This window comes from Tenrec ecaudatus, chromosome 2 (assembly GCF_050624435.1).
Source record: "Tenrec ecaudatus isolate mTenEca1 chromosome 2, mTenEca1.hap1, whole genome shotgun sequence".
Classification (NCBI taxonomy): Eukaryota; Metazoa; Chordata; class Mammalia; order Afrosoricida; family Tenrecidae; genus Tenrec; species Tenrec ecaudatus.
In genome coordinates, this window is record NC_134531.1 from 214933903 (window position 1) to 214960182 (window position 26280).

At 43.4% G+C, this 26280-nt stretch overlaps 2 protein-coding genes across 4 annotated transcripts in view; one reads left to right on the forward strand and one right to left on the reverse strand.

Moving 5' to 3' along the window:
• LCA5L (lebercilin LCA5 like) overlaps window positions 1-4644 on the forward strand; it is a 64571-nt gene extending 59927 nt beyond the window's left edge. The window contains exon 10 of the mRNA XM_075542278.1: window positions 3855-4644. Within this exon, the coding sequence (XP_075398393.1) occupies window positions 3855-4558 (704 nt within the window). The 3' untranslated portion in view covers window positions 4559-4644. The remainder of the gene's footprint in view (window positions 1-3854) is intronic.
• An 8156-nt stretch (window positions 4645-12800) lies between these two features.
• Window positions 12801-25134, reverse strand: GET1 (guided entry of tail-anchored proteins factor 1). 3 transcript variants are annotated; one of them, XM_075542281.1, is made up of 5 exons: window positions 24968-25134; window positions 19503-19668; window positions 17617-17684; window positions 16153-16267; window positions 12801-13617 (listed from the first exon to the last, which is right to left on the reverse strand). In XM_075542281.1, the coding sequence occupies exons 1-5, from the start codon at window positions 25067-25069 to the stop codon at window positions 13544-13546; spliced, it is 525 nt and encodes a 174-aa protein (XP_075398396.1). In that variant the 5' UTR covers window positions 25070-25134; the 3' UTR covers window positions 12801-13543. The 3 variants fall into 3 exon arrangements, with proteins under 3 accessions (XP_075398396.1, XP_075398397.1, XP_075398398.1); XM_075542282.1 differs by having other exon boundaries at window positions 24873-25000; XM_075542283.1 differs by lacking the exon at window positions 24968-25134 and adding an exon at window positions 22119-22238.
• Window positions 25135-26280: the final 1146 nt, after the last annotated feature.

Here is a 26280-nt window from a genome sequence, read left to right on the forward strand (position 1 = left end):
TATATGCACGTTCAATTTGAAGCTGAAGAAAATTAAAACAAGTCCACGAGAGCCAAAATAATGATCTTGAATATATCCTAACTGAATTTAAAGACCATCTGAAGGACAGATTTGAGGCACTGTACACTAATGACCACAGACGGGTTACGGGATTATATCAAGAACTTCATATCTGAAGAAAACGCAGGGTAATTTAAAGAACAGGACAGAAAGAAAAGCTCCAAGTGGATGTCAGGAGAGACTCTGAAACTCGCTCTTGAGTGCAGAGTAGCTACAGCATACGTAAGAATTGATGCAGAAGAGCCAAACAGGGCAGTTCAAGATGACAAACCAAAACATAATGAAATGTGCAAAGACCTACAATTAGAAAGCTAAAAAGGAGGATACACTCCACACTCAGCGTATCTCAAGCTGAAAGAACTGAAAAGTCAAGCCTCAAGTTGAAATATTGAAGGATTTCATGGGCAAAAGATTGAATGATAAGTGAAGTATCAGATGATGGAAGAAATACATAGAGCCACTGTAACAAAAATAATTGGACACCATTCAAACATTTCATGAGGCAATGTATGATCAAGAACTGAGGGCACTGGAAGAAAAAGTCCAAGCTGCACTGAAGGTATTAGCAAAACTAAGATTCCAGGAAATGTTCCAACAACTTAATGCAATGCTGGAAGCACTCATCTATGCCAAGAAATTTAGAAGCTCCCTGGCCAACAGACTAGAAGAGATTAATATTGTGCCCATTCTACAGAACAGTGATGCAACAGAATGCGGAAATTATCAAACAACTTCATTAATATCGCATACAAGTAAAATTTTGCCATAAATTAATTCAAAAACAGTTGCAGCAATACATAAACAGGTTGCTGACACACTCATATTGTGGTAAAATGAAATAAAAAGATAATGGAATTTTTCATGAAGTTTTTGAAGCTTGTGAGGGTGTGTGTGTGTGTGTGTGTAGACAGAGCAGTAGCAAGCAAAAATCTAGCTGAATAAAGGGCAACATTACCACGATAAGAAAATGCTCTCTAGGAAAAAGCTAAGTTAAACAGCGAGGCTCTGGTTTCAGGTCCCTAAATCTGAAGAAAGCAGTGGCAGAGTTGTGAGTGGTCCCTGGGGAAATTAGTGACAGAGTCCTGGTACCTGGTAGAGCTGTTCTGTCAAGTGCAAGACAGGATACCAGAAGGAAAGGCCTGCTCAGAATTTTTGCTTTTAAGATCACTAAGCCTCCTTCCAGCTCTCAGGAACACACCAAAGCAGAGTTTCCATGAGTGGAATCTGAGTCCTCGGGTAATGCAGGCTGCAAGGTATCACAGAGTGCTGCACCTTCCTCAGTCCACGGTCGGGACAAGCCAAGGTCTGGTCCACTGTGCACATGGTGCATGAAATGGGTAACAGCACAGAGGTGGTGGGGATGCCAGCCCTTTAAGTCTCAGGTCGACTCTGGCCTGGCTGGCCTCCACTTCTGTGAAACAGCCATCGTTCCATATCTCTCTTCACCATTGTCCTCTCATCCCACTTCTCTACTGGATCTTCTGTCTGTCTTAGAAAAAAAATTATTTAAAAGCATAACCTAGAAGTGCCTTCTTGAGATTGTGAGCATGTAAGGCAAATGCATATAGTGTCGACTATGAATTTCATTATTCTGCCCTTTAGTTGAACAATGGTTGGCTATACATAAAATTCTAGTTTGGAGAAGTTTTCCTCCAGAAGGCATTGATTGCCCTTTGTTTTCAAGTTGTAATATTCTAAGGCTCCACATCTAACTTTATTGTCGGCAGCAAAACACGGAACTCACTACTACACTAGTGGCATAGTGGGTTATCCATTGGTTTCCTAACTACAGTGTCAGTGATTCTAAGCCGCCAGGCTTGCTGAAGGACACAGGTGAGGCTGTCTACCACTGTAATGACTGAAAGTCTCAGAAACCGAAATGGGTAGTTAGTTCTACGCTACCCTATCATTCTGAATCAACTGGATGGCTGTGAGTTTTTGTTTCATGTTTTTGTTTTGTTTTTTACTAATGAGAAGTCAAGGTGAAACTCTACAGAGCCAGAGAAACAACTTGTGAGGAAAGATCAGCTCTTGATAATTGCCAAAAGTCCCCCAGGACTGTGAATCACTTGCATTCTGTTGGACCAGTGTGGAGAAACCTTGATAAGCACACCAGGCCTTCAGTAGGAGCCCTGGAAAGGTCACATGTTAGATGTGGGGCCAAACAAGTCTTTTAAAAGTTTAAATACCTGTAATCTAAAATTCTGACAGACTCACCTGCAAAGCCACTGAGTCTGGTGCAATTTCATGGAAACAGTTCATCAGTCGTATTTCAGTTACTTCTCTTTTAACTGGTTTATTTAAGTTTTTGATTCACCTTTAGCCATTCTACTTTTCTAAGATTATGTATCCATTCTCTGGACCAAATGTTCTAGGTCAGGCACCGTTCCAGGATTGAGGGTACACCAGCAAACAAAAACAAAAGCCCCTTCGCTGGTGTGTCAATAGACTAGCAATAAATACAAACGAAGTATGTTCAACGATGAGTGCTATGAAAAGGAAATAAAACTGAAGAGGGAGAAGAGCATGAAAGGCCAAGGAGGGTGGGTGAAGTGAGCTGAGAAGCTAGCTCTAACTAACAAAGACTTTCCAGGAGGGAAGGCATGGACCATGAGGATGCCCCAAAGCAAAAACCCCTCCGTGCAGGGAATAGACAGCCTCATCTTTCTCCCATGGGGCAACTGGCTCAAGTGCTGACCTAGTTACCAGTTCCATGTGCAGTTCAGCTACACTCCCAGAACTCCTTTGTGGAGACCAGGAAGACAGAAGTGTACTGCAGGTCTGAAGGAGGCAGAGAGGCTGACAAGGGGGAGGACTGTAGTAAGATACAGGTTGGGGAAAAGGGGAAGTCCAGGTAAGTGATGGCTTCATAGGTGGGGTAAGAATTTGGGGTTTTTTCTCTGAGCAGGATGGGAGCTGTAGATTTGTGCCTAGTCTAACTGGATCTGCCTCCCTCCTGCTTCTGTGGGTAACAGCAGAGGCAGGGAGACCAGGAGACCAGGACAAGAGACATGGGTCACTTGATCAAGTCTGGTTTTTTTCTACTTCACTAATGAAGTAATGAATTAATAAATTTTATGCTAATTTATCCCTTGTCATCTTTCCCAACTTTTCAGTAGAATGCACAGTACATTTATTTTAAATTTTCTTCCAGTAAAATCATTTTTGGACATTAATCTACTCCTCTCTGAATATTTACCAGATTTTTGTAGTATGTTTTATGTATTATTAATTTTTAAATAGCTTGTAATTTCACGACAAACTCTAGCAATGAAGAATAGATGTAGCTGGAAAACAACTCAAGATTGTAGTAGGAGATGGTGCGACCCACCAGAAAGGAGTGGCCCCAGGAAGGTCTGCGCAGTACCGGGATGGTTCAGCAGGATCTTGATGGTGGGAGTGGTTACATGAATCTACATGTGATGACATCGCTCAGAACGATACACTTAGGTTGTACCAAAGTCAATTTCCTGGGTTTGATCACATTACAGTTCGGTAAGATACCCGGAAGAAGTATAGTTCTCTGTCCATCATCCTGTGACTCGATAATAATTTTAGAAGAAAAACTGCTTGAAACTAGTCTTCAATTTCTGTTTTAATTTCACTGGCATCTAGTGGATCCTAACTCATAATGACCCTATTTAGGATTTTCTAATGTAAATCTTTGTGAGAACAAACAGTCTCATCTTTCTCCCCCAAAGCAGGTGATGGGTATAAATATGGCAGAAAAGCCAACTTAAAATGGAAATGCTTTCATTTTAAAGGGCACTAAATTGTCTCTTTTCCTAATATAGATTTATCTACGGAAAAGGTACATCTAGAAGTACAAGCCCCTGTTGAAAATATTGACAAAAGGCCAAGAGAGAAAACGGAAAATCAAGAAAAGAAAACCACCGTAGCTATTGAAGAGCAAGAGCTACCATCAAAAACTATCCCAGTCATTCATCCCCAAGAGGACCGGTATCAAGAAGGTAGCCCAGTAACAGGAAAGTCTGAGAGCCTACAAACAAATGCCATGAATGAAATACTTGGTAAGTACGCGGTCCCAAACTCCAAAACATCCTTTCGACAAAGAAAGCATTATTCATTCACAGAAACGATTGAAAACTTGCACCAAGGACTTCCTACTTCAAGTGGACCAGCCAACATAAGCATCACTAGAAACAAACAGCGCAGTAATACAGAACTGAAGTTAGAACCTAGTGGGTATGAGCCCTCTTTTGGTAAGTCTTGCAGAACAAAAGCAAAAAGCACAACTTTTAGAGACAAGAAAAACAACCTAATGGAAGAACTCTTTGGATCAGGCAATGTCTTAAAAGATGACCAAACAAGCCCTGTTGTTAAAAGGCCGGAGGAGACTGTGGGAAGTGAAAAGACGCACCAGCTGCCTCCGAGTCAGGTCTCCGCCAACAACGCATTCGGAGATTCTAAAGTAACTGTTGTAAATTCTATTAAGTCACCTTCACCCCAAGAAGGCAAAAGAAAAATAATTATTTGAATATAATCATTATCCTAATACATTCTGGTTTGATACACTGGTTCTTATGTGCCTTTAACCTTACAAATTTCCGGTGTGAGACTTTCCGTGCGTAAATTGACTTTAGACGATTTAAGTTTTGTTTTAATGCGATTCTAATTCCAAAAACCAACTGTCTGTTAGTCAATGATAATGTTGTAAATCCTGAAAACTGCATCTTTTTTCCCTAGTAGTTCCCCTAGTAGTTCTCTTTAATGTGCTGTGGAAATCCATAACTCGTAAACCTAAGTTGGTCAACCCAAGACATACACATCTCATGCACATAAGAACTTTATCAGAAATGAGTCGCATTTTAACTGAAAAACATGGGTATAGCTTTGAAAGAGAACATTCTGATTAGAAGACTCTGAATTTAGAACAAAAATACACAGCAATTACCAAGCTTGGTTTTATGGAAATCACTTTTAAGGAATCTCTTATTCAGCCAAGGGGACACCAAAATTCCCTGCCTCTATGGGTGACGTTTTCCTAATATATACTTAGTATCAGTATTTTACATTTATATTCATTACATTTATTTTGACCTTTTTCTGTTAAATTTGTTTTAAATATGAAAATGTATCAGTATAATTGGTATTCCTTCAAGCTAAGCTGCTGCTGCTCTTAGGTGCCATCAAGTTGGCTCCGACTCAGTGACCTCATGCACAACAGAAAAACACTGTATGGGCCTGCGCCATCCTCACAGTGGTTCCTAAGCCATTGCTGCATCCCCTGTGTCAAGCCATCTCATTAAGGGCCTTCTTCTTTTTCACCGCCCTTCTACTTTAACACACATGATGTCTTTCTTCAGGGGCTGGACTCTCCTGACAATATGTCAAAAGTATGTAAGATGAAGTATTGTCATCCTTGCCTCTAAGGAGCACTCTGGCCTTACTTCTTCCAAGACAGATCAGTTTGTCTTTTTAGCAGTTCATGGTACTTTTAATATTCTTCTCCAGCACCACAATTCAAATGCACTGATTCTTCTACTGTCTTCCTTATTCAATGTCCAACTGTCACATGCATATGAGGCGATTAAAAACACCATGGCTTGAGTCAGGAGCACCTTAATCTTCAAAGTAACATCCTTGATCCTCAGTATTCTAAAGAGGTCTTGTGCAGCAGATTTACCCAATGCAATGTGTCTTTTGATCTCATGATTGCTGCTTCCTAGAGCATTGATTATGGATCCAAGCAAGACAAAATTCTCGAAATTTCAACCTTTTCTCTATTTATCATTATGCTACCTATTGGCCTAGTTGTGAGGAGTTGAAATCCACACTGAGTCCTTGATCTCCATCAGGAAATATTTCAAGTCCTCCTCACTTTCAGTAAGCAAGGTTATATCATCTGCATATTGCAGATTATTAAAAGCCTTCTTCCAATCCTGATGCCACACTCTTCTTCATATAATCCAGCTTCTCTGAAGATTTTCTCAGCATACAGATTGAACAAGTATTATGAGAGAATACATCCCTGACACATATCTTTCCTGATTTTAAACCGTGCAGAATTCCCTTGTTCTGTTCGCATATACAAATTCTGCATGAGCACAGTGACATGTTCTGAAACTCCCACTCTTCTCAAGATTATCCACAGTTTATTATAGTCCCCACAGTTGAATACCTTTGCATAGTCAATGAAACAAGTAAGCATCTTTTCTGGTGTCCTTGGCTTTGAGCCAAGCTCCATCTAATATCAGCAATGATATCCCTTGTTCCACATCCTTTTCTGAATCCAGCCTGAGCTTCCGCCAGTTCCCTGTCAAGACTGCTGCAACCATTGTTGGATGATCTTAAGCAAAATTTTACTCGCATTCGATATCAATGTTTGTGCATTGGATTGGGCCAAGCTAGCTACAAAGTTCTAATTTATAAATTTAATAAATCTAAAAGAGTTAATATTAAGGCTGTACAAATGTAAATCAAGGAGATCTGATGGCACTGAGCATCCGGCTTCTAACTGCAAGATCAGTGTTTCAAACTCCAGAGCTGCTCCTATCTCAGGAGCCCTGTGGAGCAGTTCTGCTCTGTCCCACTTGGCAGAATCAACTCAATGGAAGTAATCAGTTAATTGACCTTCATGTACTTATGGCAACAAGTTATTTATAATCAGGGTCAAAACCTTTCCACTGATGTTCATGGTTTGGTATGTAATATTAACATCAAACTAGCTTTGCACTCAACAACTTATACTCATTTTGTTCATAACAGTAGTTGCAATTCCCTTCATTTAACAGCACTTTCCCCACATACTCCCTGGCTTCCCCTTGACTATTCACCTTTCTTTCTGGTCCCTTCCTACCTTCTGGATTTTGTTTGGGAGCCAGTGCTGCCCTTTTTGTCTCCTATCATTAATTATCCGGAAGAGTATGTTCTTCACAAGTGTCTTTGGTCATTTTATAGGCGTGTCTGTTATCTGACTGAAACGTGACCCCAGGATGATTTGATGATTTGGGATTGTTCTGTCATTCAGTCCATGACGCTTCTGTAGGCCCGATCAAAGTGGGTAGTAGTTCTAAGTGGGCACCATCTAGTTCTCCAGGTGCTGGAGACTAGTTAGAGTGCTCTCTTCCTCCTTTGAACTAATTGTTTCCTTGAGTCTTTGATTTTCTTTACTCTTCTTTACTCCAGACAGGGAGGGATTAATAGTTACTTCTCACAGAAAGACGCTCGCTAGATCTGAAGAGCCCAGTTGTCCCTTGCCACAGTAGGATGTAAAACATTGTCTTTGTGAACTATTTTATGCTATTTGATCTAGATGTTTCCCCTAACACTGTGGTCCTCAGGCCCCACAGTGACATTCCCTCAAGGTGTTTGGATATGTATTAACATACTTCTAAAAACAAACAATAGTCAAATAAACTTCTAAACGAGAATGCAAACCACAGTGGAAGAAGAATTCTATCTATAACCAATACGCATAAGCTTTGACCCTCGAGGAAACTCTGAGAGGAAGAAAAGAGAATGCACAGATAAAGGAAGGAAGGAAAAAAAATTTTTTTTAAATAAAAAAATTTTTAAAAAGGAAGGAAGGAGGGAAGGAGAGGAGAGGGACACAGTGGGAAGCTGTTTCTGATAGCTAGGTTTGTGTCAACGTGGGTAGGCACCCAGGGTTCTCAGTAGCTTGACAGCAATGCCCCACAATGGGATCTAACAATGTTAGCAATTCTGTAAGCAGCCAGCAGCTGTGGTGGAATGCTGCCCTTTGATTAGGTCACTGTATAAATACAATTGGAAGAAAGACTCCTGGGGCTGTAGCCTACTTTCTTTTAAAATCATTTTATTAGGGGCTCATACAACTCTTATCACAATCAATACATATATCAATTGTGTAAGCACATTTGTACATTCATTACTCTCATCATTCTCAAAACATTTGCTCTCCATGTAAGCCCCTGGCATCAGCTCATTTTTCCCACTCCCTCCCCCAACCCCCTCCTCGTGAACCCTTGATAATTTATAAATTATTATTTTGTCTTATTATTTGTCATATAAATTATTTTATTTGCCATATAAATTATTATTTTGTCATATCTTACACCATCTGACATCTCCACCCACTTTTCTGCTGTCCATCCAGGGAGGAGGTCACATGTAGATCCTTGTAATCGGTTCCCCCTTTCCAACCCACCCTCCCTCCACCCTACCAGTATCGCCATTCACACCCCTGGTCCTGAAGGGATCATCCGCCCTGGATTCCCTGTGTTTCCAGTTCCTATCTGTACCAGTGTACATCCTCTGGTCTAGCCAAACCTGCAAGGTAGAATTGGGATCATGATAGTGGGGGAGGAGGGAGCATTTAGGAACTAGAGGAAAGTTGTATGTTTCATCGTTGTACATCACACCCTGACTGGCTCGTCTCCTCCCCGAGACCCTTTTGTAAGGGGATGGCCAGTGTGTAGCCTACTTTTTAACCAGATTCTGTGGGAAAGCGTCACTCCTGCTGAGTCTGAATCCTGCGTCTGGTTTTCAGGCTTCCTGTCATATTGCCTGCCAGCCCCAAGAGCCATCAGTGGGCTTGCCAACCCTGAATTCATTCAAATGTATTCTCCAGCCCGTGGTCTTCCTGCCTCATCATCCCACTCCTGCTTCCTGGTTCCTCAGTCTCTGTAGCAACACAAGTCAGAAGCCTCCCAATGTGGACCAGATTAGATATACCCACTTCTACAACTCTATGAGGCAGTTCTTGATATTAGTCTTCATTTATACATATTCATGTACATATTCTAGAGAGCCCACCCTAACACACTGCCTAGATGTAAGGAAGACCATAGGAGACCAGAGAGCCTAACCAGATCAGAAGAGAGTAAACTAGTTTGACTAGCATTCTATCCACCTAGGTCGGCAAAACAGGAGCACATTAATACCAGAGTGATTATAGACATGTATATATAAAAATATTTCCCTTCTTGATTTACCATAAATTTAAAATATATATAAAATAAATGAGTCCTGAGAGCCACGGATGTGTTTTAAACCAGACAAATGTCTGCTTCCTGCTAACAATTTCCAATATTTTCTAAGGAAAAAAATATATAACTATCCACACACCATACCTATGTACAAAGAAAAATTAGCTCTATGAAATCTGGGAGTGTGGGCTCTGCGTTCCTTTTCTGTGCTTTGCAGAGTGGGATGACCACAAGAGGTGGTGGTGGCAGGAAACCAGTGCTAGTTTTTGCCCCACGTTACTGCTTGTTTTTCAAGTTCTTTTCAACGCAAATACATCAATGTTCATAGTTAAATGGCATATCAATGGAAGTCGAAGAATGCTAATAGTGGTAAACAGGGAATCAGCAACCTTAGGAACAAAGGGTCAGACGACATACATACTTGTCATTGTGTCCTTTTGCATAGTTAAGTGCAGTACCATGCTTGTGTTTCCTTTGAAACTAAATATAATTTTTTGAAAAGACACAATGATATGAAAAGACATTTACATTTCCCCTACTTGATCATCATACATTATCATCTATGGAAAGAAAAAGTTAACAGCTCTGACCTGTGCATCTCTTCCTCCAGCATCAGGCTAGATCTATATGTCATGTGCGATATATACCAATTAGTGATCCTAGGGTGTTGCTGAGTGTATTGCCCTGTATTTAGATTGGGTTCTCTATAGATGCAAAACCACTGACATTTGTATATGCATGTATATAGGAGATTTACATTAAAAATAACTTACACAGCTGTAGAAGTCTAGTCCAGATCAAGCCAAGTTTCTCCTGATAACGTGGAAGCTGATTTACACGAAGCAGAATGACAAAAGGACATCAGGACTGGTGGATGCAAAGGTCTGACGTCAGCAAAATGAATCCACCGTCAGTTGTCCACTGCCAGCTCTTGGAAACGGCAGGCGCCGCAACAGCAGATCAAGAAACCAGAGGCGAGATCCAGCTTAGGAAGGAGGTGCCAAAGAGGATTCGACCCTGTTTGGTCTCTCTTTTATACCACAAGACATGACATCAAGGAGATGTCATCAAGTGTGACACAATTGATAGCTTGAGTTCTGTCCCTACCCTTACCCAGGAGTCTTTAGTACAATCTCTAACCATCACACCCTGATTGCCAACTGCCTGTTGTAAAACCTGTTCCTCACGGACTGCAATCCACAGACAAGCGCCAACTTGTGCCCTCCCAAAGGCTGAGGAACTGTCATGGTATTTCCGTCAAGGGATCGACCCTTCAGCTGCCCTGGTTGCTATAATTTAATCCTCAGGGTAGCTTTACACCCTGTGTGGCCAAAACGTACCCTGGGTGGTAGTAGACAATAAAACTGCGTTCTGCAGTGTCGTTTGCTGTAACCATGCTGTACAAGCTAAGGAATCCCAGTGCTGGGTGAGCCCAGTGTCCTTCACGTTCTAATTGCAGGCAGAACCGGTGGCCCTGCAGTGCGAGAGTACATTAAAATAACACAGCACTGTCTTTCCACAGTGTTATTAGCAGAACTACTCCATCATTAGGGAACACATGACTACAAATACATTACTTCAAAATGTCATCATAGAAATTTAACTTCAGTGTGCTGTCATGACCATTCTTACAGTCACTTACTGCCAAAGACACTAAGCCACTCACCACAGTTGCAAATTGGTCATAACTAATACATGGCTTTGGGAAGGAAGTCACAGGCACTTGCATATATTTCAATTAGAAAAAGTGTTTAAACATACTTCTCAAAATTTAATGCTATTGGCTACGATATTTCTTTTTCACAAAATAGTACACTTACATAAATAATGTACACAGGAAAAAACATAGGAATAGCAAAATTATGTTTAAAATTTCTCGCATAACTCGCCCAAATACTGCACATCTTATGACACTTCTTTCTGGATGTTAATTTCAGCCTGGTTAACCTTCATTCAATAGTACAAAAATGCTACTGTTGATTGTGTAATAAAGGTCTACCACACCATGGTCAAGAAGTCATGGGTCAAGTTTGGGAGTACCCCCATAAATGGAAAACAAACAAAACTGCATTTATTTACATTAATTTGATCATTATATTCCTGTTGCTTTTGAGTTATCAGAAACATGAGCTGGTCACCCAGGAAGCCTGTCCATATATCATGCACTAGTGACTGGACACATACAAAGTGAAGCCTCTACTGGCCTAAGTGGTGTCAAGTCGCTATCAATAGGAATCTTGATTCAATGTGCACCACATGGTTCCAACAGTCATTTTTTGTGCCCAGCTTTTCACTAAAGGCATAAGGCAAAACTGATACAGAATCGGTCCTGGTGCAACAGCTGAATTCCAAACGTTAGCATATCATCTTAAGTGAAACGCTCAAGCTGTTAAATCTGCTTATCTCATAATCCATATCTTATGAGTGCCAATGTCTATCAGTGCTCCTGAGTTAGTCATATGCTTTCAAGCATAAAGAGGCTTCTTGTGCACCTCACGTTTGAATTTTGCACTCTTTATGAAAACTAGCCAGTTTATTGGTTTTATTGTGCATTTTTTCAGTTTACTAATCTCAATCTTAGAACCCTTTAGGGCCGTGCCAGGAATTAATGTAGTCCTACACTACCAACTTCTAATTGAAAGTTGTTGTAAGGACAGGAGAAACTAGAAACAATGTGAGAGGAGAGTTCAAGGTTGGAGAGTCGTCCACTCATTAACGGGGAAATGAGCTAGTGAAAATGCTTACCTCCTGGGAACAGAGCACAAAAGTTTGGGTTGGAGAATAATGTAGAAGAGTGAACTATTCCTCAAGGGTACAAAATCAAACCGGCTCTACTACCTGACTCAGGACAGAGGGGAGCTTCTTACAAACCCACGAAAGACCTTTCCGTGACAATGAGCACCCCCGGAGCCAGCAACGTCCAGAGGACGCGAGGTAGGAAGATCATGGCTACACTAAACTACTCTTTTAGGATGAAACTACAATTTTTCCTGGTGACTTTCATTAATTTCAAAGACACCAAAAAATTATTTCAGTTGAAGATTTATGAAAGCAATAATATATAAATCACATCTTGTTCTTGTAGTTTAATGCCTAGGAATTTTCTTTCTCTGTAATTTCTGGCACTTCATACATTCACACTCTCTGGTGTCAACATGGTGTCTCTTGGCCATCACTAGCTCATGCAGTCATCACTGGTTGCCTGTTGGTTTAGGAAAACACCTACCTTAAATGTTTCTGTGATAACAGTTTTATCCCTACCCATTGTCACCTGCCACCAAGCTGATTCTGGCTCATGATGTTGTCATTAGGTGCGCCATGGGGTTGGTTCCAACTCACGGTGACGTCAGGGTTTTCAAGATTATACTTGGTGGTGTGGTGCTTACACACTGGGCTGCTAACCACAGGTCAGCAGTTAAAGCTACCATGGAAGATGAGGCGTGCAACTCCCATAGAAAGTTACAGGCTTGGAAAACTACAGGGGCAGGTACACTATGTCCTATCAGGTTGTTGTGAATTGGAATCAACTCCAAGGCAGTGATAGGCTGTAAATTCTTATGGGAGCAGATAGCCCTATCTTTCTCCTGAGGGGTGGCTAGTGAATTGAACCACTAACCTTGTGGTTATCAGTCCAATGATCACTTGACAACATCAAATCCATGGGTCAGGGGTGGAAATTTGAAATGGTAGCCAGAAACACATAAAAAAGTATTAAGTATAATATGCTTATGAACGTAGCATGAGGGTTGCACGGATGGCCATACACTGTGCACATTATTTACATAAAAGATGGTATACATCAAATCAAAACAATTTAATCAGGCTTCCTAGTTTTATTTTTTTAACATGTTCCATTTTCCAGAGCATAAATATTACATGTTTATAAAATAAACTTAAAATTTCAAGACATTAAATATAAAACACAATTCAATTAAAACAATGCATTTGGTCTCAAGAGTACATTTATGAAACACAATTAACAAAATATTAACAGTTTCAAATAAGTGAGCATCCCTATGCAAAGGCTTGCCCAGTAAGTGATATTTTAAACAGCTGAAGAAAAAAACACAGGAAATGTCGATTAGTGTTATTCTTCCAGTAGTACTGCAGGAGATAAAGAGCAAAGTTTCAAATTCTGGTAGTGATAGTACTATTAAATTACTTTGTAATCTGGAACTGAAAGTAGCACTCCGTTTTAAAGTCCTTAAGTTGTTAGAAAAGGTTGTCTTTCCCGTTGGCAATGAGAAACAAAACCTGTCAAGAGTGAACATCACAAAGTACAGGAAACAGGCATCGCACAGCATCGCATGGGCTTCAAAAAGCCGGGATTTTGTTGGTTAGTTCACAAGGATCATAAATTCATCTTTCTGGCTCAATGAAAAGTGTACAAAACCGTGATTCTTTCTGAAGAATCATATAAAGTTCAAGAGCAAAGGTGTTCAACAAAACAAACTGTGCAGCACGTGTTTCTTGAAAACATAAAAGAAACAGATCTTTAGCCTATTAAGTAAAAATCTACTTTCAAAGTCTCGTCGTTGTCTTCATCTGCCTTTTCAGCTGAAAGGGTGGAGCACGATAGCCACAACTTTGTTACAGACCAGAATCCAGCAAGTAATCCCAACACCACCTAAAAGAAAACCAGTCAGTGTTAGGAGAAGCAGCCAGTGTTCTGCCCACATTTCCTTCCAACTACAGGAAGAGAGAGACTAGTTCCGTTCCTCCTGAGCTCCCAGCCATGAAAGACTAAGTACATAGTCGTGTGCAGGCTCAGAGGGATCAGGCTTTCTCATGGCTCCCAGGATTGGTTCTTATGAAGCAGGAGTCACATGGGACAACTAGTCATAGTTCTTTCCTATCAAACAGATGTGCATTACGGGTTTTTATACCAGTGAATTTAAGACTTAGGGCAGGGACTACTTGCTTTCCCTTTCTCCACAGACATAACTATGAGCAGCCAGACAGGAGGTCGCTCCTGGACCCCTTCCTATCCTAGAGCTTACAGAACGTCCTGGTTGCTCGGTGCCATCAAGTCGTTGCCAAGCCATAGCAACCCTCTCTGTGTGCAGCAGAACAAAACATCACCTGGTCCAGCACCATCCTCTCAATTGTTCTGTTTCTCATCAACTTATCGGCTTATTTTCAATGCTTACTATCAATTTCAATGACGGAATAATACATGACACAGTTATAAAGTGTTTAAAGGTAGTGTTTCTTAGATTAAATGACTATAAATAACAAAACTGTATAAATTTCTTCTATATTGATTGGCCTTGTTACAGGTATCCCTGCTTTTCAAAAGTTCACTTTAGGCTACTTTGCTTTTACAACAAAAGGCCGATGTTAGGTACCTCTCTTAACTAACCAAAAGAAATCCAAAGAACATTCATTCCCTGTCCCCCTTACAAAAACGAAACGTGAAAAGCAAAAGTAGCCTTCAGCACATTTTCCAACTATCTGTTAAAGGGGCAACTTTGAATTGTGTCTGTCCACACTAGATGTGAGAGGTATCTTAACTTTTGTGTGTTGTTTCACCTGATTTGGTAGATTGTGGGGGTCTGGAAATGTTCAAAAATGTTTCCCATGTAAATTAACAGTAACTGCTGCTTCACTTTACCCCATTTCAGCTTACAAAAGCCTTCACAGATAGAGGGGGACCCTGAATTAGTAACAGAGCAGAGCCTTTTTTAATGTTTCTCCTTTTCCTATAGTTACTATTTCCTCCCTTAAAAAGGTACTGATATAGGTTCACAACTAAACCACCAAAAAAATATGACAAAGTCAGTGACTATAAAAAGAGGCAGGAAAAAAAGAAATACTGATAGCAACAACGTGTGGCTTGTAGCCCACGTAGGTGAAACTACATGTAACAGCTCCGTGCTGTGATTGGGTGATACTGACAGCTCCAACCGGAACGTTAGAAAGTTCGGAAAGTAAACTAGCCAACAGTTTTTACCTTGTAGGTATTTTGATACATGTAAGTTTGACTTTAAGTAAAATAATTTTGTAATAGCTAGCAACAGGGATATTTTATATATTTATATATTCCTGCTGAAACATTATATAAAAGCTGCATAGGCAATCATTTTGATGGCATCTCCTCTGACAGTGGCAGAGGGTGCTCCACGCCCTCTAGTGACACCACGGATAGACGCAGCAACACTTCCCCATGCCTTCCTTGTCCCATTGGCCACTGAGAGCCCTGAAGGGCACAGTGTACGAGAGGATGGCTGCCAGAGTAGCAAGGAGAGCCCTGTGTCTCTGCAGGGATATCCAGCCATCAGGGCCCCATGGCAAGGGTGCTGGCCTGGGTCTAACTGAGCCAAGCAAACGCAAAGAAAAGTAATGAGGACAGGCAATGGCTACTTCGGATGTCTCTGAAATAGTCATTCCCCTTGACTAAGTAATTCCCTTATACAGCAGTCAAAATTACAACCAAATCTTAACTGACAAGGACATGTGCGACAGCTTTAGTCTTAAATAACAAGTCAGATCCTAATTAAATAAATACCCTGTAACAGGGCATTTAGTAAATAATAAGATATCTGATGGAAGACTAACCATTCAAAAATGCTTACGAAAAGCTTATTGATAACGGGCAATGGCTTACAGTAAAAAGTGAAGGCAATACAAAATGTACTAGATGACCGAGTAGTTAAAAAAAAACCTGGAAATATACCACAATATTAAGGAGTTAATGGAATTTATATTTCATTATATTCATAGATAATGAACTTGTTCTTTAAAATTACTCTGATATTTTTCAATCTCTCTACAATGGTACATACTACTTTTAACATTAAAAAAATTATCTTTCAAGACATAAAAAGCCATTGCTATAGACAGGTGAAGCATAATAAGGATAGAGAGGGGCCAAGGGTTTGGAAAAGAGAGTGGTTCAGGGAAGGGGCAAATGCTGGGCACGGATTCTGGAAGCAGAGCTGGGTTTGAGTTGTAGTTCTGACGCAGTATACTTCTGACACTGGACAAGTAATTTCTCTAATGTAGGGTTTTTCACTTCCAGACTGTGCAAGACTGAGTCACAAGCACCTGCTCACTCCACAGGGCAAGGACAATGTGATCATGCTTCCCTAATAGTGGTCTCACCACCCACCACTTGATGAGCCTATCCAGTTTCCCGGTACCTGCTCTGGAAAATGCTTACCTGCTACTCTAGTAGGAAACGCCACGAGGCGATCTAGTGGGGTTATCCACTTATTCGGGACCACAGCCACAGGCACAGAGTAATACTTCCAGATAAGTGAGATCATCAGCGCAGCCTGCAAAGAGACTTCTGGTGAGGACAGGCTGCCAGTCAGGCCACGGCTAACACAGGCGGGTCAGGCAAAGGTACAAGTTACAGAATCCCAAGAGGGGTGACCTCAAGCGCTGCCAATCAGCCTATGTGCCAGAGACAGACAGTTGAGGCAGCTTCAAAATAATCAAGGAAAAACAGAACTAAAAGATGAGATTTTTCCACAAACGTTTTGAAGTCCTCTCGTATACGCACAGGCACTAATTTCCATTGCTGATGTCTTGAAATATAATAGCTAATTAAAGACTCGTTCACCAGAATAGCTAGAACACACTCTGGGGGTTCCAGTGAACTAGTCTTGCCTCTAGAACACACACTAGACGTTCTGGTCAACTACTCTTTCCTTCTAGAACTCTAGAGCAGCAGTTCTCAACCTGTAGGTTGTGACCCCTTTGGGGGTGAAACAACCCTTTCACAGGGGTCACCTGATTCATCACAATGGCAAAATGACAGTGATGAAGTAGCAATGACAATAATATTATGGTTGGGGTCACCACAGCATGAGGAGCTGTCTGAAAGGGGCGTGGCATTAAGCTCCTTTTACCAGCAAAACTCTTACAGGTGTCCCCAGCCCGCTTGCAGCCTTGAGTCTATCTCCCAATTCAGCAGGCCGGAAAGAGGACATCTAGCCTAATTCTTGTGTCTCAGAGAAACCAATCTTGATCCACGTTGCAGTGCCTTAGAGCTAATTTGTAAATAGATCAACCAACCGTGGTTTTCGGAGCAGTGTTTGAATTCTATACCACTGAATGGATGGTCACATGCAGCATTGAAACTCAGAGGTCACTGAACGTCCCTAAGCAGGCTACACTAAAGTGCGACCACAGGATAATACGTCGGCAGAAGTGGGAATGGTCCCATAGGAACCAATTCAATACCTCCCAGATGAAGACGTTGCCGGTTGATAACATTGGATTTTAATGGAAATTACGCACTTCTTCTGGAGGGTAGACAATCATTTACCTGCTTGCTGTTTCAGCATGCAGCTTAGGAAGCAGTGGCCACAATGATCAGCCATCTTGGAAACCCTAAGGTTGAAATCAGCTTCTCTCACTTCGTGACTTAAGTCCACAGTGGGATAAAGGTAAGACGAAAGGTCTCCCCAAAAGTCACTCAGAGCCTCTCTGCTACAATAACCCAGTCTAAAGAAAGTCTCCCTTCTCTTATCTGCCCTGTAAGTTGCGAGCGCTCAGAGTCCCGTGTGAGAAGCCCACATGCCACTGTAGCTCAAAGTGCAAGCCTGCGCCCCAGCCTTGGACTTTGCAGGGCAGGCCAGCACCGACGAAGGCCCCGCTGACACGTCGGTCCACTTACTTGCAATATGTAGAATGCGACACTTATAACCCATTTTATTTTGGCTAGCTGAGCCGTTCGTGCTTTCACTAGAAGGAAAACCAGGACGAAATCACTGTTAGCATTCAGGAAAACTGATTACCCAAGCACACAGAAATGTTATTTTCCCTTATCAAATGTGTTGATTATACATGTAAAACTTGGTCGATATATTTAGGAAATAAAGACTAGCATAGAATCACACATCTTATGCGCTCTGAATAGCTTTCATTGGAAACGTTTAAATTCTGCCCCAATGCAGAGGTTATTTGTGCATTTGCCCCTTACTAACAGAGCTTATCTTTTCTTGACTGGTTTCCCATTCACCTCGGGCACTGCCTGGTGCACGGGTAGCTGGGCCAGTCCTGGGCAGACATGCTTTGTCTGTGCCACTAGACAGGGTGTAGTTCTCCCTTGTGGAGTCACCATAGGGTTTCCTAGCACCTAGCTGATGCTCTTGCTAAAATTGTCTTCACCAAAGGGGGTTAGGTACAATGGAAAATATAAAGATCTGGTCTCTACCTTGACATCTAGGCTCAGATAAGCAAGCAGCTCCACTAAGAAAACTGCCAGGCACCTTCTAAAATGGAACAAACATCCCCCAAGATCGAGATCCACTGGGAGATTTTTTAAAATCTTATTAGGGGCTCTTATAACATTCCATACATCAACTGTATCAAGCATATTTGTACATATGCTGCCATCATTTTCTAAACATTTACTTTCTATTTGTGCCCTTGATAACAGATCCTCTTTTTCCCCTCCCTCCCCTGCTCATGAAGCCTTGATAAATTATGATTTTCATACCTTACACCAACTGTTGTCTCCAATCACCCACATTTCTATTGTTTATCCCTGGGGGCGGGGGGAGTGTTATGTGTCCATCATTGCGATCAGTTCCCCCTTCCTCCCCTCCTCCTCCTACCCTCCTGGTATCGCTACTCCCATTTCTGTTCCTGAGGGGTTTATTTGACCTGGATTCCACGTGTGGAGAGCTCTTATCTGTACCAGTACACATGCTCTGGTCTAACCAGACTGAAAGGCAGGACAGGGGTCATGATAGTGGGGGGTGAGGAAGCCTCCAAGAACCAGAGGAATATTGTGTGTTTCATCAATGCTATACTGTGCCCTGGTTGACTCAGCCTTTCCTTATGACCCTTCTTGTGAAGGGATATCCAATTGTCTACAGATGGGTTTTGGGTCTCTGCTCCAACTCTCCTCATTCTCACCAATATGTTTTTTTGTTTGTTTGTTTTGGATCTTCTTGGGCCTGTTACCTGATTCCTTCAATACCGCCTGATCGCATAGCCTGGTGTGCTTCTTCCATGTGGGCTTATTACTTCTCTTGCTGGATGGCCGCTTGTTTAACTTCAAGCTTTTAAGACCCCAGAAGCTATACCTTTTGATAGTCGGGCACCATCAGCTTTCTTCACCACATTTGCTTATGCACCCATTTTGTCTTCAGCGATCGTGTTGGAATGCCAAGTTGTTAGAACAATGTGTTCTTGCGGCGTTGAGGGAGGGCTTGAGCAAAGGCCCAAAGTCTGTTACTTCTTCAATGGAGATTCTTATTTTTGAGGGGGGTAGGGGGTAGATATTCTCTCAGAAAAGTGTAGAATTTGAAAAATATCAGCTTTGAAGAAAATGTGAGGGGATTTGGATGTTAAGTTTGTTTAGAAAGCAAAAGCTCACCAGAAAATATGGATTATGTAGTGAGCATTTCTGGATTTCCTTCCAGAAAAGGTAAATATTTCTGTCAATATTTAGAGTATCTAAAACACAAAGCTGCTGTCCTAAAAGCTTCATGCAAACACTTCCTCACCAGGCAACAACTAGGAAGTTTTTAGTACTACAAGGACCACCAATACCATGGGTTTTTAGCTTATCAGTCATCTTGTTGATCTTTCTTTCCAATCTGGCGTATCTGGCAAACTCATCCATCATGTTGACAGTGGACAGCTCTTGCTTCATATCCTGGATCTCGGCTCTCATGTGGGACTCCTGCTCCGCATCCTTCTGCAGCACCCTGGACATCTGGCAGAGTGAACAGCTGCAGTCAGCACCTCTCCATTTGAACTTCACATCCCTCCCCCCTCCACCACCAACCTGTCTTTGGTCCCTTCCGATTAGACAAGCTACCCTTCCCACCACAGCCCTGGTAGTCTCTGTCCTGCTCCCTGCACCAAGCCACAAAAGCAAACACTCCCTCCATGCTGAATCACAACTCCAGCCCTGTATGTCCCTTCGGTAGAGGTGCTTGCTACAATACACAGGAATACATCTTTCAGTACAAACATATCATGGGTTCCTTCCCCAGAACCTCCATGTAAGAGACAAATACTCTTGTTCCCCTTTATTTCCTGAAGAATTCACCCTACCACCCGCAGCCCCTCTCATGCCCATCTGTGCATATTGGCCTGTACAATCGGTAGCCCTCTCTTCCAGCCGCCGCCAGGAGCCCAAGAGTAAGCGCAGAGCCGCCGCCAGGTGGCGCCCGAAAGCAGGCTGGGTCCAGCCCTCAAATCCACTAGGGTGCTCGGGAGACCACGTTTCCGTCCAGTGACCGCGTCATTCGAAAGAGCAAGTGGTGGTCGTCTGATGCGGCCCCCGAGCAGGCAAGGGGTGGGGGACAAAGGAAGGAGCGGGAGAGGCTTCTCCAGCAACCAGCCCCGGTGAACACTGATCATCACCGAACCCAAGTCCCATCCCACGGGAAGAGAAGGCAGCGCCTGTGACACAACCAGCCAGACACCAGGCAGAGGGCGGCGTCCTGGTGGCGTTCATGTACTGGATAGCTGGCAATCAATGTGGACTCATTGCAACAAACTCGACCGTATTCAGGCCGAAGCAGCTCAGGTCAACAGCTTACTCTAAACTGGCTCCGGGGGTAAAGACAAATTCTTTGTACTGCACGCATAATTTTTCTACAAATGTTTTAAAACACAACTAAATATTCAAAGGGGATAATGCACATAAAATGCACCTGGCATATAAGGGTACACAATATACGTCTGTCCTTCCACCGCACAGATACGGGAGAGTACAACATTCTATTCTTTCCCCGCACACCAAGGGAATCATCCGCTTAGTGAACAGCAAAAAAACTCAAGGACACTGCAGGGATATCCTGTCCCCGCGCCTGAGCTGCGCATGCGCAACTTCTGAGACGTGCACCAACGCAACCGGTGGTGCCTGCGCAAGGAGGCCCCTCCCGTGAGCAGACATCTGGAAGTGCGCCTGCGCAAAGAGTTTTTGCCATTGTAGGAGCGTTTAGGCGCTGCCCTGCACAAGCTTGGACACACCAAACCTTGTTAGTAAACTACATAGATTCCAACCTCATCAACCTTGAAGAAAACAAGAAATGTCAAAATCTCCTTTTAAAAAATCATAGAACCACCTTTCAAACGCAGGTCAGCTTAATCTTCATAAAATCGAAAGGATAGCTAGGCGGGGGTGGGGAGTGGAGGGGCTTGAATTGAAGGAAACTCTATGCCTGAATTGTGTAAGTTGTCTTCCAGACTTATCAAAGGGCGCTCTTGAAAACGGTGAATTTCATTGTCAGCCAAGTGCACTCAATAAATCTGACTTCTTAAACTAGATTAAGAAAAAAGTCGAGGTATAAGCATTGATCTACAGGAAGCGATGAAAAACAAAAAAAAAGGCCAAAAAGTTTCTCAGGAGTGGAAGGTGAGAGCAGGCGAGGGGACTTGAGGGTAGACGTGAGGACAGTTTCAGGATTAAATCATACAGCTTGCAGTACTTCCAAAAAAATGAATATACTAAATTTCTAAACACAATGCTTGAAAGGGATTAAATTCACAAATACATACTAACATTAATTCAAATCCAAGCTGACCAGTGGACGGGAAGTCCATTCTGGCCATGCTCGCACACGTGGGTTCGGGGCAGCACTGAGGGTCACGGGACTTTCCTGAGACTGTTGTCTTCTCAGAAGCAAAACCCCACGCCCTTCATGGCACCACTAGGTGGGCTAGAAGTGCCAACCTTTTAAGTTGGCAGTTAAGTGCAAACGTTAACCCAAGACCTCATTAAAGGTATAAAATATGCTTACATAATTAAATTTTAATTAAATTCTATTTTAAGTAAACATGAATCAAATAGTAATTCTTAAAATGAAGTCTCTGCATTCTTTTTAGGTACTCAAAAGCCACCATTAGGGCATTAAAAATCACACTCGGCAGAAACAAAGAAACCAGCACTCCAACCCGGGCACCCCGCTACCGATGGTCAAATCTGCAACCCCACCATCAATGACTGAACTTTGGAGACAACTCTCAGAAACCCATCCTGCTGAAAAATAATTGGGGGGATGAGAATTTCCGGCCCGTGCTCACAATCGAGAATGTCGCTCCTTCCGTGGGCAACCCTCCCTTTCAGAAAGGGGCCAAGCATCCACCCCACCCCCACCCCGTGAAATCCGGAAATAGATAAGCCCCCAAGGCAACCAGGTCTCAAGCGCTCACACTAGGCTACCCGATCCAACTGGAGCTCCCAGTGAGGGCCGGCTAGCCTCCTCCGGAAGAGCTCCCCTGCACTGGAGCTCCCCATCCTGGACCCAAGCCTGAAAGATAGCCAGTGCCAACGCCATTGTCCACAAAAGGGGGCCAAGCAGCGGAGGGCTAGCGCCTGCGCCTTGCGTACAGCCCTCCTGGACTCCAGCCCGCCTGGACTCCAGCCCGCCCTCCGACTAGACTAGTCCTAGTGCGCCTGCGCGGTGCACACGAACCAGGCATCCGGGAAGCCTGGTCTTTGTCGCACCCCTACCCCCAAACCCCCGCCCACCGCCACGGCAGAGGCAAGCCTAGGATCTCCTAAATGAGCTTGGTGAGACAAAGGGAGGAACCCTCAGCGAAAGGCCAACCAAGTCAGTGCCAAGGGCCAACCATCTTGAAGCGGGAGTCCAATGCCACCCAGCAGTCTATCGAGATTCCCCCCTCCTCGGGCACTGCAAGGGTTGGCTTGGGCAAGAGGGCTTCTCAAACTTCAGACACTGGAATAACTGATTGGATGGGTACGTACCCAAGCTTCAAGCTTGGTTACCGAAGTTTCAGAAACGATGAGGTTAGTGTACTGGGTTGGATAGTGTCTCCCCAAAATTCATCCCCACTTGGAACCTCAGATTGTGAATTTACAGGAAATAGAGTCTTGGCAGATTAATTAAATAAGGATGAGATCATACTGGATTGGAAAGTCAGAAAACTAAACCCAGTTACCTTAGAATTAATTTCAACTCAGTTCCGAATCCCATGAATTCCTAGGTGGTGCAAGTGTTTAAATGTGCTCAACAAGTTGGGGATTGGTCTCTCCAGAAGTCACTTGAGGGAAAGACCGGTTGACCTACTAAAACCGGGGCTCCAGCCTGGGGGGGGGGTGTCGAAAGACCCTTTCACAGGGGTCGCCAGATTCATAAAAATAGAAAAATTACAGTTATGAAGTAGCAACGAAAATAATTTTATGGTTGGGGGTCACCACAGCATGAGGAACTATATTAAAGGGTCACGGCATTAGGAAAGTTGAGAACCACTGTACTAAAACATTCACTGAAAGCCCTCTGGAACCCGGCACTACTCTGACATACTTGGAGACACCACAAGTCTCAGTTACTTCAAAGGCAGAGAGAGACACACACAGGAGGGAAATGGCCATGTAAAGACAGGGCCAGACTGGAGCAATTTATCTACAAGGCGTGCTCGGTGCCACCAGCAGCTGGATGAGTCTCCTGCAGAGCCTTCTGAGGGAGCATTGGCTTAATACACAGATTTCAGACTGCTGACCTCAAACTGTGAATGAATGCATTTCTGCTGGGTTGAGCCACCCAGTTTGTGGTGCTGTGGTGGCAACCCTGGGAAGGAATGCAGTTGTAGTCTGAAGCAAATTCTTTCTAGGAATTCTCCCTCAGGAATCTTTACTACCTTCTTCCTCAAATCAAAGCCTGTGACAAAGCTGCCCGTAGCAGTTGTGCAGAAGCTACATTTACCCTACATCCTCTTACCCAAACCCAGGAAGTCGGCAGAGCAGAGCTCTATTCCTTCTCAATGTTTTGGACACGGGTTATAGGAATGCACCGGGCCAAGATCTTTATAAGAGGCAGCTTCAAAGGGTTCATGGTGAAAATTCTATGTTCCTTTAGCTCCATTTTTCCACGATCATGTTATATCCTTTCTAACTTGGCCAACAACGTAAGCAGGGAGGACTTTTTTTTAACATATTGCTAAATAAAGGCCTGGAAGATGACACCACCAAACCTCTTGAAACATTTCTAAAAAGCAGGGGTGAGGGGGTGCTTAACAGAGAATGTCTGTGCCTCTGGATACTGGTAATATGGACTTAGAATAGAGCTGAGCACAAAACAGACCCTCGGTGATTTCTATGTAAGAAACCACAAGTCCAGCCGTGGCTAACACATATTCCTGCCACACGCACACATTTATAGGCTCACAAAAGAAATCTGCTACCCAAGCTACATGCCAGAACTCATGCACTCAATCTTTGAATCAAACACTCCCTTACTCCCTCTGGGGTTCCGGAGGAAACCCTTCCCGGGGCACCCACCCCATCCAATTGGCCACCAAATCCCATTCCATGCTCCAGTAAGCAGTGGAGTGAACCCAAAACAATCACAAATCACACCTGCACACCAACACTCTCTGCTAGATGACTTACAGCAACTACCTACAACGAGCCAGACTTCTCCTCTGCAAAGATAAGTGAGGCAGGGTGACAATAGCCATCGCCCACAGAAACTATGACAACCATGAACTCACTGCCTGGAATAATACCGCAAACGGTGCTTGGGGCGCCCTCTCATCCTGGAAACTGGAGACGTGACACTGCACGGGGATTCTCTCTCTCCACTACCACATCTGTCTCCCCACCCAGCTGCGGGCAGGGCCTCGGGAAACTAGGGACGCCGGACTGTGCCAAGCGCCAGACGGTGAGCGGCGAGTCATCCCAGCGGCCAGGGATTAAGAGGGATGAGCGCGGGTGGCCGCCAGGGCGGTTGGAATGCCCGGTCTGAGGAACGCCGCGGCTGGAGGCCGCAGGATTGCAACCATGTGGAAAGAGGGCAGATGTTGCCAGGTCATATCTCTCACCACCCCTCCCAAGGGAGTCCAGAAGAGTTGGAAGGAAAGCGTTTTCCGTTTTCAGACGTTAGCCGCTAATTTTTAAACTCTTATGACAATGCAAAGCCACCAAGACGCCTCTGCGGGTCGAACCTGGCTCCTGGGTGACCAGACGGCGACCCTATCCGCTACACCGGCCTCTTCGGGGACTAATCCCACAGGTCCCTGGACACCAGGGAACCACTTACGAAGGAGGAAAAGGAGGGGAGGAGGATCCTGAGGACATTGCACCCAAATACGAAGCTGAGCACCAGCAGCCACGCCCAGCTGTCGGCCTCGGCGGCGCTCATCCCGGACGCTCGCAGCGGCGCCGGCTCAGCTACGGCAGCTCCATGGGGACCACGCGGGCGGCCGCCGCCGCGCCTGCGCACTGGGGCCCGGTGGCGCCAAAGCTGCGTGACATTGCGCCTGCGCACTAGCGCCGCACCCGCGGGCCGGTGGGGACGTCTTACCGGACGTGGGGAGCTGCTCGTGCCCTGCAACCTTCTCCGAGCCCCGGGCTTCCGTAGCACAGCTCCCGACTTTCCCAAACTCTTGCCACTTTGCTAACATTTATTTTTCTAGAGTCTAGAACCAAGCAAATCTCATTGGCATCGAGTTGATGCCAACTTGTAATGACCCTATAGGACAGGGTAGAACTCCCCCTGGGAGCTTCCGAGATGAACTTTAGGGGAGTAGAAAGTCCTTTCTCCCTCAGAGAAGCTGGTGGTTTCGAACTGCTGACGTTGCAGTTAGCAGCCCAACGTGTAAGCACTACTGCACCAGGGCGCCTTATTCCTAAATCTATTTATTTATACCTAAACAAATGTAATCTTAATTCTTTCCATAGCTAGAAAACGATCAGGTTTTCCAATAGTACTAAGTGGCTGTAAAAAGAAACACCTTTGGTAAGCAATGGTCACTGTAAAAAGTCTTGCATTCACTTTTCAAAATTATTTAATATGATCCATCGAAATAATTTTCAAAACCACAACCCTGTGTTAAATGAAATAACCTCACCAGAAGCCTAAACGATACACCAAAACTCCTGGGGGTCTTAAGCTCTCCAAAGCAATCTCATGAATATCTTGTTGTTTTCTCAAAAACTTGCTAACTTTTATGCTACTTGCCTAACCTAAAATTTAGCCTTTTTTCCCATGTCCTGTGTCTTTAAGGTTTTGTATATTTCACATAACTCGTTCTTTATGTGTTATACCTCTAAAGAACCAAGATTACACATTCTTTATCACCAGATTGTAAAGGCCAAGAACAAGCAAAACAAAACTGTGAAACCAAATTTATATTAAACCTATTTTAATTTTCTTTCAAGAGAGTTTCTCTTTTCCACGTATGTCAAAATCTACTAGTATTTTGCTGGTGGTAGTGGTTTTTCCGTTTTGTTTTGTTTGTTTTTCTATCTCGCCCAAAACAGCTGTTCAAAACGCAGATCCATAACAAAACCATCAACAGATGATTAAAAAATAATTGACTTCTTTAATTGAAATGTCTGGAGGTCTTAGGA

Excerpts from the sequence above, each read along its gene's own strand:
- GET1 (XM_075542281.1), bottom strand. The coding sequence starts at position 25,069 with ATGAGCGCCGCCGAGGCCGACAGCTGGGCGTGGCTGCTGGTGCTCAGC. Across the intron at positions 19,669-24,967 it reads TCCCCTCCTTTTCCTCCTTC|ATGTCCAGGGTGCTGCAGAA; the intron begins GTAAGTGGTTCC and ends TCACTCTGCCAG. Across the intron at positions 13,618-16,152 it reads GTTTCCTACTAGAGTAGCAG|GTGGTGTTGGGATTACTTGC; the intron begins GTAAGCATTTTC and ends GTTTTCTTTTAG.